This window comes from Vanessa atalanta, chromosome 18 (assembly GCF_905147765.1).
Source record: "Vanessa atalanta chromosome 18, ilVanAtal1.2, whole genome shotgun sequence".
Lineage (NCBI taxonomy): Eukaryota > Metazoa > Arthropoda > Insecta > Lepidoptera > Nymphalidae > Vanessa > Vanessa atalanta.
The window spans coordinates 6,216,019-6,228,216 of NC_061888.1; the positions used below are offsets into that span (position 1 = coordinate 6,216,019).

At 30.1% G+C, this 12,198-nt stretch overlaps 2 protein-coding genes across 3 annotated transcripts; one reads left to right on the forward strand and one right to left on the reverse strand.

Annotated features, from left to right (window-relative positions):
• Nucleotides 1-6,499: 6,499 nt before the first annotated feature.
• LOC125071185 (phosphatidylinositol N-acetylglucosaminyltransferase subunit H-like) lies at nucleotides 6,500-8,887 on the reverse strand. Of its 2 annotated transcripts, none has more exons than XM_047681293.1 (4): nucleotides 8,289-8,435; nucleotides 8,066-8,190; nucleotides 7,390-7,479; nucleotides 6,500-6,692 (listed from the first exon to the last, which is right to left on the reverse strand). In XM_047681293.1, exons 1-4 carry the CDS (start codon nucleotides 8,362-8,364, stop codon nucleotides 6,609-6,611), a joined length of 375 nt encoding a protein of 124 aa, XP_047537249.1. In that variant the 5' UTR covers nucleotides 8,365-8,435; the 3' UTR covers nucleotides 6,500-6,608. The 2 variants fall into 2 exon arrangements, with proteins under 2 accessions (XP_047537249.1, XP_047537248.1); XM_047681292.1 differs by lacking the exon at nucleotides 8,289-8,435 and adding an exon at nucleotides 8,519-8,887 and having other exon boundaries at nucleotides 6,510-6,692.
• Nucleotides 8,888-10,056: 1,169 nt separating this feature from the next.
• On the forward strand, nucleotides 10,057-11,993 carry LOC125071176 (cilia- and flagella-associated protein 36). Its single transcript, XM_047681281.1, has 7 exons — nucleotides 10,057-10,205; nucleotides 10,373-10,449; nucleotides 10,719-10,922; nucleotides 11,000-11,136; nucleotides 11,213-11,396; nucleotides 11,539-11,671; nucleotides 11,835-11,993. Exons 1-7 carry the CDS (start codon nucleotides 10,097-10,099, stop codon nucleotides 11,990-11,992), a joined length of 1,002 nt encoding a protein of 333 aa, XP_047537237.1. The 5' UTR covers nucleotides 10,057-10,096; the 3' UTR covers nucleotide 11,993.
• Nucleotides 11,994-12,198: the final 205 nt, after the last annotated feature.

The following is a 12,198-nucleotide window of genomic DNA, read 5'->3' on the forward strand; positions in this document are numbered from 1 at the left end:
TTATTTCTGATTTTGAGAACTTTCTACGTAATGATTTCTCACAATTATTTTTAGGTTATATAAATTTAGATTAAATCTTAAATATATCAATGTAGTTGTTTAGTTAGAAATTGTCCATTTTAATTTTTATTGATTTGATTTACGTTCGACATCAAGATTTATTGTGAATTAAAAAAAAAATAATGAAATTAAAATTATTAGATATTCATTCTAAATTATAAAAATATAACCCAATTGTTAACGGCCTTACTTAAAAATGTTGTTCAGCGGATGTTTTGTTAAATACGGATTTCTATCTTTCTGTTGCCATTTACGGAACATTTGAAGAAAAAGGTAAAGTGTTTTATGTAAATAATAAATGTCACAAATAACTAACTATTGTTTAACCCAATTTAAACACTTCGAAAATTGGAAGATTTGAATAAAATTTGTACATAAATCATTGGGTAAATTATGTCTCTTTGTATTAAAACTTAAAAAAAAAAAACAATAATGTTAGTACCTTATGTAGTAATTTGAAAAAATAACATAAGGAAAGTCCAATCGGGATTAGGCTCGCCTACTTTACATAATAAGGAGGCAGGCCTTAAAAAAGATCCTCGTGTTATTAGCATATAGATTGTGTGCGTGAAGACAACGCGATCAATCAACCGTACGCATTAACATGCTACCTATATAACCTGTTTCTCCTTGAAGATTACATATTCGATTTACTACACCTTACAATATTTATTGATTCTCATTATAATGGATATCCGAATATTCGCTATGATATGTACTGTAATAATAATTTTTTTTTGTTTCATTTGTACTTTACTAATATTTACTCTGTATTAGTTTATATTGAACGCGACTTATTCTTATAAAGTATTTCTATTTTTCAATATGTATTTTTTTAATGTTTGTGTTGCCAAGTATCTTAAATTTTACAATAGAATTATTTATAAATCATAAATCGAAGTATAAATAAATTATATAATTTTATTAAAAACATGTTACTTTAAAAATGTTCACAAAGAAACTTAAACAACGACGCTATATCGATGCAGATTAATTAGCATTTATATTGAGCAGCGTAGCCCTAAAGACTGCTTTAAATTTTAGAATATACTCTGCGGAGACGTGGACAAAAATAAGGAAACAAAAATCCTTTTACATTAAAGCACCAACTAATACAGCAGAACCTTTTAAATATGGATGAAATAATTACAAAAACTCAACTACATACTATACAACTTATACATAAATTATTATAAAATATATTTAATACAAGATAGATTATTACAATATTAAAATTTAATTTTTAAACATGTTTTTTACTTAATTAATAAATAATTATCTACTATATCTATATAAAGTATCAATTTAAATATATATATATCATTTTAAATGAGTATAGCACAGCTTAGACGTGCAGTTTTGTGAATAATATATATAAAAAATGTTGCTTCAAAAATAAGATAACATTAAACGTCATAAACAAATCTTATCTTCTCCCCTGTATATATTAAGGCTTTTCAAAGTAATATCCAGTTGGCCATACCTAACAAGCAAGGCTGGAGAAGTTGAACTCCAACATAATTTAAAATTCTAAAGTCCACACCAATATGAAGTTCACCAAGCTATATTAACCTGATGCAGGGTATACGAAATTTTCTGTAATAGCTCCCAACGTAGCGTACTTGAAATTTAATATAGGGTCGGACGCTACTCGCATGCAACGAAACCCAATAATCTTGGCCAGAAACTAATTTTCTTGTTTGTAAACAAATTAATCTGCAAATGTTGCTAGTCTGGAAAATTGTATATCGCTTGATATTTACCTTTCGAATCGAATTTATTTAATGTAATTTTTATTCATTTCGTTTCAGTTCATGTAGCCGAAATTTATATATTTTTGCCTTTTTATTTATTAGGTATTTCATAACTTAGGGTAAATAACTTTTTTATCTACTTATTTTAAAATACACAGGAAAAAGTAACCGCTGAATATCTGGTCAGTTCTTCCGGAATGAACACTTTCAATTTTAAATTTTATTAAATCTTGTAAAATTATTTAAAAGTGCTTACTCCTTGGATAATATTTTAATTTTGTTAATAAAACATTCTTTTGAACTGTTTAATTACATAAACAAAATGTTCCAAATAAATAATATATTTTGATAGTTTTACATCGACACTCTCATATCGTGATAAGATAATATTTATAAGTAGTTAAACAACTGTGTTGCAGAACTATCGATAGTTTGACTATCGATAGTTGACCTCGAAAATTATTCAGGATATCGATAGTACTATCGATTACTATCGATAGTATCGATAGCTCTTCTTAAGCAATATATTAATTGATAATACAGCAATTATTATATTGCTTGATAACGGCGATACTATCGATAGTATCGCCAGCTCTCTCTAAGAAAATCTAGTGGTAACAGGGATACTATCGATAATTTGGGTTAACAGTAATGATATTTGCAATATATAATAATAGTATTGCTCATGGGGAACTATCGATACTATCGCTAACACCTTAACAATCGATAGACTATCGATACTATCACTAACACCTTTACTATCAATAGACTATCGATTGTCTATTGATAGTGGACTATCGATATGCAACACTATTATACAACTTTAGTATACCAACGGTCGTTACTAACGCCGTTAAGAACAATCGTTCAAAGATAAAATGCTTCCTCAAATGCAGATAGACAAGCCAATAAGATAAAAAACTATCTGATATCCTTGAAATAGTGAGATTGAATACTAAATTTAAGTATGACTTGCAATCGTAAACAATCTTTCTATAATGATTCATACCGACTTAAGCAATAATGTTAATGTAAGATTTTATTATTATTATTTTACCTAAACGTAGGTAACGTTTCTGTGTAAATATAATAGGTATCTAGTTTTTCTTTTCATTTAAGTTAGTGAAGTAGTGGTCACTACCGCCAACAAAAATTGGAGCTGCTAGAAATATTCCTTACATCGCCAATGCCCAATCAACCTTAGTAACTAAGATGTTCTACCCTTGTATCTAATGAGCCGAGATGGTCCAGTAGTTAGGACACGTACATCTCAAACGAATATTGTTCAAACCCAGGCAAGCATCACTGAATTTCCAGGTGCTTAATTTTTTTTTATAATTTATCGGTGCTCGGCGGTGAAGGAAATCATTGAGAGGAACTGCACGTGTCTAATTTCAAAGTTAGTCTGCCACATGTTTATCCACCAATCCGCTTTGGAGCGGCGTGGTGGAATAAGCTCCACACCTTCTCAAAAGGAGAGGAGGCCTTAGCTTACTTTTAGGCTTACTTTATCCTTGCGTCTGTCACTCACACTTTAAACCGAGACATCAAAATATCAAATAATATGAATAAGTGAGTGGTAACTATCCAGACGAGCTTTCACAGAACCCTACCACCAAGTTAAGAAAATAAAAAAATAATATCTACTTTAAAAAAAATTGACAATATATAATATTCATCGTATATTTCAATGAATGTTTATTAGTAATACAGATTTAAATTATAATTTAAGACAACAAACGATACCTGAAATTATAATTAGGGTATTTTACAATGGACGTTATTAAGTAAGTATTAGAAGTTCAGTATGGGTCATCTTCCTACTATCCATTTTCTCAGAAGCGATCGAAGCTAAAGTTTTGGGGGGTCATATTTATTAAATACGGAGGGGGAGGGTCAAATGAAAGCCTTCTATTCTTATTCTTTGGCCAGTTAATTTTATCAGAGACATGTGTCATCTCAACCATGATTTTTGGCGACATAACAAATAGATAAAAATAATAAACACTTTTTTTTTTAATTTTCGTATATTGCCTCTTTTTGGAAGGTTTTAAATTTTTGGCAAATAAGTCATGACACCCCGTCTCGGACCGCACTTGCCTCATCCGTAGTTTTTCTTACGTATACAAATAATAAACCAATGACTATCTATACCTACATTATATAACAGTAAGTATTGTATAGATACCTACTTATTCTTATATAACGAAAGCATATACCGACGTTCGTTACTAACGCCCGCGCCGTTAAGAGCAGGCGTTCAAAGATAAAACTCTTCTTCAAACGATGATAGACAAGATAAAAAAATATCAGTGATGTTCGAAATAGTGAGATTAAATATTACTTTTAAGTAAATATAACTGGCAGATGATGATACATGACAACCACAAAAAAAACAATTTTAATATAATATAAATTTTACCCAACTTATAATCGCAGATCACGCTTCCCAATTTACTCATGTGCTTAGTTTATAATTATTCTACTCGTACAGTAAAGGTAAACCTACACGTGTATCGAAGCCACATCATGAAAAAGTCCCTACCCAACTGTATAACATTTGCGGAATGTTATTTTATAGATTAAATAATTATAAAATCTTATCGATCGTAATTAACGTGTTTTTTATTTGGTTATTATTACTCAGGTCACATAAACTTACCTATACAAATAGTCATATCAATATCATTGACTATATTTGCGTGTGAAATAATTTACCCGTTTAATGAATCTAACATAACGAAAATGCGAGTGATTTGTGCAATCCACGAAGATCAGCTACCTACAGCCAGACCCACCCGAATCTAATTAGGTAATTGAAATCATTCGACGGTGTATTCCGGGAAGCGTCACGTCGTCAATTAGTGCACATTCGCTCGCTGGAATATGCGACGCCATTTTGCGCTAACTGCTAAGCGTCATTTGAGCGATATCAGGGTTGCTACAAATAAGATGATAATTAATATAAAATTGGCGTAATTTATCGTAATACTGTAGATCCCAACATTTGGATGCGGCATTTATACTACCTACATATAATATTAAATCAAATATGACTTGCTTGCTGACGCGACAAGCTCTGTGTGCCCAATGACTCGGCATTATATGGCCTGGCCATGAAGATAACATAAAATGATTTATCAGTTGTCTAAAAATACACTACTGACACAATCCGTTACAGTATATTTAAGTATCTTCAAAGAAGTGGCAAGAGTTCGTCTTAATTGTTTATTTGTTAAGTCCTTTTTTATTTAATACAGATTACTAAAATAGTACTTAAAATAGTAGTACTGTTAAAGCAATTTGTCAATTACCGTATCGATAATATAAACCTACAATAGAAACGCATCTCCGAAACATTAGAACAACACCGTGCTATTAAATATAAGTCTTGAGAATTGAATAAATGAGCCATTGTCATTCTTAATTGAGTAAAACTCTTCAATTACAATAAATCAGTATTTTTGTACCATTGCTTCCACAATCATCTCCTTAAACCTAAACTAGGTAAAATACTAGTTATTCAATCATAATAAATGCATATATCAAACGCATCCTTATCGTTTAATGAATGTACGAATTTGACATTTTAATTAAGGTATCGGATCGCGTAATTACACGGCAGTTGTGAACAAGCGGTGTATCAATTTGCGCTCTGCGACGCACAAGCAACGCTTGTTACGGAAAACCAATGGAGCGGTTTAGCATGTCACTCCTGTTTTTGGCAATGTACAGAATCGAGATACAAGGCGAGAACAAATTGGAAAACGTACTCCAAATACCGTCTGTTTTGTTAGCGACGACAATTTGCTGAAGTAAACTCGGGCTGAACTATAAATATAGGGCCATATCGACGTTCAATCATTTCGTGATGCGTTGTCCGTACCCTTTCGTTACGTCAACAGAATGGTTTAAATTTAGTGTTCCATTTAAATACCGCTGCGGGCTTATGATCATCGCAACATAATTTCCGAGATGATGATATATGAAGGATTTATGATACTATTACGACTTACCGATATTCTATTATATAATTTAAAAAATGTATAGAAAACATGGATTATTACTTAGCACGACAACAAAGTGTAGTAAACCAAGATTTTAACTAAACGACTTGGGTATCTAAATTCAACAGTACTAAAAATATTTTGACTTATAACAACTCAATAGTTGTTTACGGGAAATTAAAACTCTAAATTAAAACTCTGATGTATCCGCAGATTACATTATAACTTCGTTAAAAACTCGTGAAGGTTAAGGTAAATGTAAATGTAGGCCTGTTGAAAAGAAAGTTTGGAATTTCCAGCTCTCTACTCAAAAGATGGATGGTAGATTTAAATATACCAAAATTACTTCCAATACATACAGGTTCCCTCACAATGTTTACCTTTACCGCCAAACACGAGATGAATTACAATATTAACGTAAAATTATTTTTCAATAACATTAACTTTACTAGTTTCGTAGACACACGACTAAAATTTTTAATGAAAGAGTTTATCATTGCAGTGTATTTTAATTAAATTTGTTGGGTTATTCAAGTAACAAAGGGTCATTTATTACCTCAAATAGGCTTATGGATTATATTAATAACAAAACAATTACATACTCTAATAAAATAAATTAATAAATTCGATGATTAAAAAAAAACTTTATTTCAAATCTCATTTTTACTAATACATAACAAATATCTTTATTTAACCACTTATGATATAATTTAAAACTATTTGGTGGATTAATTAGACAAGCTTATGTTATTAAATTAAAATATATTAAATAAAGAATCACATTCGTCTATTCTAATTTACTGGATGCTGTCAATAGCTCTTGCAGTTCTGAATAAATGGTCTCCAACATAAGAAGCCGTGGTTTTGTGTACTAAAAAAAATTACAAAAAAATATATTAGGTTTGCACAACAAAGAATACATTAAAATTAAAGTACTGGACCAATAAGTTACTTGATATTTAAATATAATAAAAAAATAATGATTTGATTTTATTACAGTTTCTAACTTATCAGTGTTGCTATACTCTAAAATACATGCTGAATTATGTACCAAATTATGCCAAACATTTTGCCTTACCATTCCAGTATATTTTTTAACTGGAAACACATTTCAGGACATTCTCCTCGTTAATAACCTTGTGACAAACAGACTGGAAATGTAAATAATTGACCGAAAAATAGAATATAAAGTCAAGAAAGATTTTGCTTAACGTTTGGTTTTTAAATGTTGTGTCTTGTGCCTGGCACCGGGTCATTCTATGGCAAATGAATTCTATGACCTTACTCAGTCCAAAAAAAATTGTAAGGTATAAATAAGTTCCTATATACAAAATTTTTTTGGTTTGGTCATATCATATTAGACAAAACTCATTTGTATTTCAATTTATTATACACACTGTAGAAAACGAGTAGGCAATAAATTTAATTGTATTTTTAAATTTATGTATCAATTATAAATTCAAGAGTTAGTAGCTACTATTCACTATGTGACATTGTTTTTTAATAATTTCCTATCAATTTCTGTAATTATTGCATAGAGAAATTATTTAAGCAAAATAATACAATACCTTGAACAACGGTATTAGTTTTATTGGCTCCGTGTCTTGTCCTGTACTTCCAGTTTTGACAATAAGTGTAAGGAAATATAAAACACGATTCTGAAAAAATATACAGAGTTTGATTTATTTTTTTTGGAAACAGAGAATTTGTAGTATTTGGCATTATTCAATTTGCAAAATTGATTATTTATTAATTTGTTTCTAATATTATTATTGTTATTAAAGCGTGAATATTAAAAATATATATATTTTTATATTTAGTGCTTGGTGAATTTATAGTTAGGTACCACATACAGCAATACTTAATATTATTTAGATTATAGTCTTTCTGTATGAGTGAGTTGGGTACTTTAAATAAACTAACATAACAACAACTACCCAACACAGCTATAATTATACTCATAATATATAAAATTATGTCCAGATATATCTTACTAATATACTTATATTTTCTAAAAAGAAAAGCATTAGCATTTCTTAGTACCAAAATTGAAATAGTAACTCAATTTTAATACAATGATGTAAATATATTTCCTCTTAAACAGTAAACATTACATTATAAATATTTTATCAAGCTTTAATAATATAAAAAAACTCGCCTTCAGTTGGCAATATTAGGCACGTCTAAAATATGCTGTTACTTTTTTTACAAGTAATATATATTAAGTATAGTTCATGCGCTTACCAGTTTTATAACTTCGTTTATAATAACGTCATCAATACATGCCCATGGCACAAAATAATCTTCTCTACCAAAGACATACTTTACAGAACTTTGAACACCAACTGTTGGAATAACTAGAACACTTTCTGAAAATAATACAAAAACTTTTATTAACTTTGTGTCATTATGAGTGTTTAAAATCTTTATTTAGTATGAGAAAATAGGTTGCGACAATGTTTATTACTTATATTCAAACTGTTCTCCAGAATACAGGATGTTTTGGTGTAGTCGGGAGTACCAATATTATTTATGTAAGCCATTTTATTGTGTCAATGAATAATTTATTTCCTTAATGTACTTTTTACTTCATGTCTGATAAGTTGATAATAATTATTAAAATTTAGATTGATTAGATAGAATAATGAACGTCGTTAAAAGATTAGGGCTATTAAAATTGTAACAAGCATATTTAACCTGATTGAACACTATGTGTTATCCAGAAGAACACCAAGAATGATAGTACAATTATTATAATTAACATCGCCTGTACACTTATACGTACATAAAACAAAGCTATAACATTAAATATGATGGCTAAAATTAATGATTTTAAGGGCCATTTAGATTTTTTTTCCTTATTCTTGTAAGATATTGTAAATCGTTGGGAGTTTGGTGTATTAGAACGACTATCCACTTGTAAGGATAAATTTACACCGTTTACATTTTCATGATTTATAATTTTAGAAGTATTTGACATTTTTAACTGATTTTAAATTTAAATTGTCCTATAATACTTATATTCATTTAAAACATCATTTATTGTTATGATATCGGAATCTTTGTTTTGATTTATTTATTTTAATAGATGTGATGTTTCTGAAAGTGTTGCAAGAAACTTAAATATTTTACCCTTAAATCTTCCAACTATTACCTTTTCAAAATAAGAAATCTTCATTTAATAAAACAAAATATAATGATGGGACATTCTTGAGCAATAACGATTTGTAATATTTACTTAAGCTGTTATCATTTATTAATTTATTTGAACTCCAATTTCAATAAATTTTTAAGCTAAATGTTCTTGAGTATAAGAAATAAAGTAGGTAGTCGGACCTGAAAAAAAGTACTATCATGAATCGCAGATTCATCTGTAAATATTATTCCGTAGCCAGAACGTAGTCAGATATTGGGGGGTTTGGGGTTCATTGGGTTTGAACCTTCAATTATTATAATTAAAATAATATTAAAATTATGCCTTTTACTCATAGAGCAGAAGCCTAATACCCGATAATCATATAAAATTGTTAGACGTTAAAAATAAGGCTTTACTTTATTGTGTTAGTAATTGTATACTTGCATAGTCCCATATCGTTTATTCGTTCTTAAAATATACCTAACTGTAAAAAAGTTTTTCATATGTATTTGGTTGTAATGATTCCACGCAGGGCTGCAAACCATATGATCTGTGTAATTTAATAAAGTTATGGATTCTTTTGCATTATATTTGGCTTTGACTTGATTTCACTGGAGCCCCCTTGAATCCACGGGGCCCTGGGCTGAAGCCCAAAAAGCTATATGGTAGATCCGGCCCTGTTATTAGCGTCTCAATACTAATAAGGGACACTAATTAATTATGTTTTTGGCTTTAATATTTGACCTATTATATATACAACAACAATCAGGACTACAGTGTATAAATATAATTTCCTCTTTATACTAACAATCGTTTTAGACAACATATTACGCTTTTCAAAATTACATTTTAAAGATCCCAATCTACTGTAAATTAAGATAATGCGTATTTATTCAAATCAAAAGTGTTTCAAAGTGTCTATCATTTATTGAAAAATAATATACACCTTGCAAATACAATTTTTCTGATGCCTGAAAGTGAGTACTATTAAACAAAAACCTAGGTAGCCATGGTAACTAGAGTACAAATACAAATTAAATGTCAAGGTAATTGTGTTAGTAAAGTCCAATATAATTTAGTTATTAGTTCAGTTGTTATTGCAGTATCGGTAAGACTGACCCCTCCTATATATTTATACAATGGAGAACCTGGAGAATAATGCTTGGGTTTTTGATTCCTTGGTCGGCTTTCTACACGGGCCAGTGTGGAATATACCATTACAATCATTTATAGAGGAAAAATCTTTGCGTGAGTACTCATTAAAACGAAGATAAAATTAAAAAGCCATAATGCGTTTCAGTATTGATTTTCATAATTTGTTACGAAAAGTAGCATTGCAGTACTGTGTTGTTTACATGTTAAAACATTGTACGATCCCCAACATGTTGCAAGTTTTAAATTTATTATTTTTTTAGCTTTCGAACCTACTGATGATGGCGAAGTACTAGACAGACCGGAATACAAAAAGATTCACAGTGAATATCGGAATCTGGTAAATCACTTGTAATTGAAAATCATTGATAAAAAGAAAATTATAAACTAATTTCGATTAAGGTGTTTTTATAATACCGAATATATTTAATTACTTCCATTACTTCTAGTTTGTCCTTCTTTTATGGTCTAGGAAGTTTACTTGTTTTGAAAAAGCAGTGGAAACATTTTCTTTCGTTTCGTAATTATTTTTTCTTTTGATATTCTAGAACAGTGATCATTGTTTTAATTTATTGTGTAGTTACTTAAAGCAAAATATTTATTACCAAGGTGGATGTTATGCTGGGTTCCTTCATGGACGATATTGGCATATCCGCCGATCAGTTCGAAGCAGCTTGCCGTCTATCAGCACACGATCTAGCTGGACTACCCGCTTATTTTCACAAGCGTCTCTTTGAGCAAATATGGGCAGCAAATGACTATGAGATGTTTGTCAAAATGATGACCCACAAAAATGTTGAACTACAGTTACAAGTAACATAAAATAATTTTTACGAATGAAATTTTGTTGTTAATGATTTATTACAATAAATCGAAATATTTTTATATAGGCTTTAGAACTAATAGAAAAACGATTTGGGACTATGCCCAATTTGTTTTCTACGGAACCAGAAGATTTACAATCTTCACACATCGATGTACGTTCCGATTGGCCGGACAATGATGACGTCATGACAGAAATCAAAAAGTCCGTTTTTTTATTATGTTTCTAAATGTATTCCGTTATGTATTCGATTTTGAAATATTACACATATTTTTAATAGATTGCAACTGGAAGACACTGAAATAAAAAACGAAATATTATCGGTACCGCCTGAAGAAATGGTAGCCGAGAAACAAACTTTGTTAAGCAAATTACACCAAATTGAAAAAAAAGAAAAAAATGTTGAGAAAAAGGCTGAAAAAGTAACTTTTAAAGAAGAACCTGTAATGCCGAAAAAAGTGGAGGTACTACATATTTTGTAATCTAAAACTAATCAGTGTTTCTTATGAGTGGCAAGCATGGGTTAGACAATATATTATATGTTGTATTTGCGCTCCTCCTGGGCTCAAATACTATTGTATAGACGTTAGAAAAGATATTTTATAGGTAAGTGAAGAAGAAATTCGAGCACGACAAGAATATTTAAAGCAGCAGCGAGATAAACTTCTTGCAATGAAAAAACAAGTACGCGAAAAGAGACTCGACGTCGCGAAGAATGAAGGCGACTCAGAAAGTAACGGTAAGGTTTCTGTCACACATTTTCGTCATCATCGCGTGCTTTCTCTTGAATACAATCTCAAATAGACCGATTTACTGCCATCCAATTTTGTTACGCCCGTTTGAAAAGTACTTTTTGAAATAATAGAAAATCATTATGTATATATATCCTTTTTTATATAAAGTTGGCGAAGGCTCCAAAACCTTTGCTAGGCCACGGTCCGCTCGCGTCGCACAAGCGGCACTCGCAGGCGCCACACCTTCGCCACCGCCAGACGCAATGCAACTAAGAAGAGCTCTTGCCTCTAAATTGAAAAATGAAGTTGTCGACATTAAGCATTAATTTTAATTCTCTCCTTTAACTTGACCTAAATAAATATTATCTATATTAAACTTTTTTCATTTTGGAATTTCATCATGACATAAGCACAGATTACTAATATTAAACAGAAGAAAACGCTAATCGTAGTTTAATCGTCTCAATTAAAACCTCTACATTAATTAGGAGGCGTACTAAATTACAAAGCCAGTACATTATATAAAACTTAT

Coding starts and splice junctions, on each gene's coding strand:
- LOC125071185 (XM_047681292.1), bottom strand. CDS start 8,801: ATGTCAAATACTTCTAAAATTATAAATCATGAAAATGTAAACGGTGTA. Junction 8,191..8,518: donor AACACATAGTGTTCAATCAG/GTTAAATATGCT, acceptor TATTATTTTCAG/AAAGTGTTCTAGTTATTCCA. Junction 6,693..7,389: donor AACTAATACCGTTGTTCAAG/GTATTGTATTAT, acceptor AATTTTTTTTAG/TACACAAAACCACGGCTTCT.
- LOC125071176 (XM_047681281.1), top strand. CDS start 10,097: ATGGAGAACCTGGAGAATAATGCTTGGGTTTTTGATTCCTTGGTCGGC. Junction 10,206..10,372: donor TATAGAGGAAAAATCTTTGC/GTGAGTACTCAT, acceptor TTATTTTTTTAG/CTTTCGAACCTACTGATGAT. Junction 11,672..11,834: donor AGGCGACTCAGAAAGTAACG/GTAAGGTTTCTG, acceptor TTTTATATAAAG/TTGGCGAAGGCTCCAAAACC.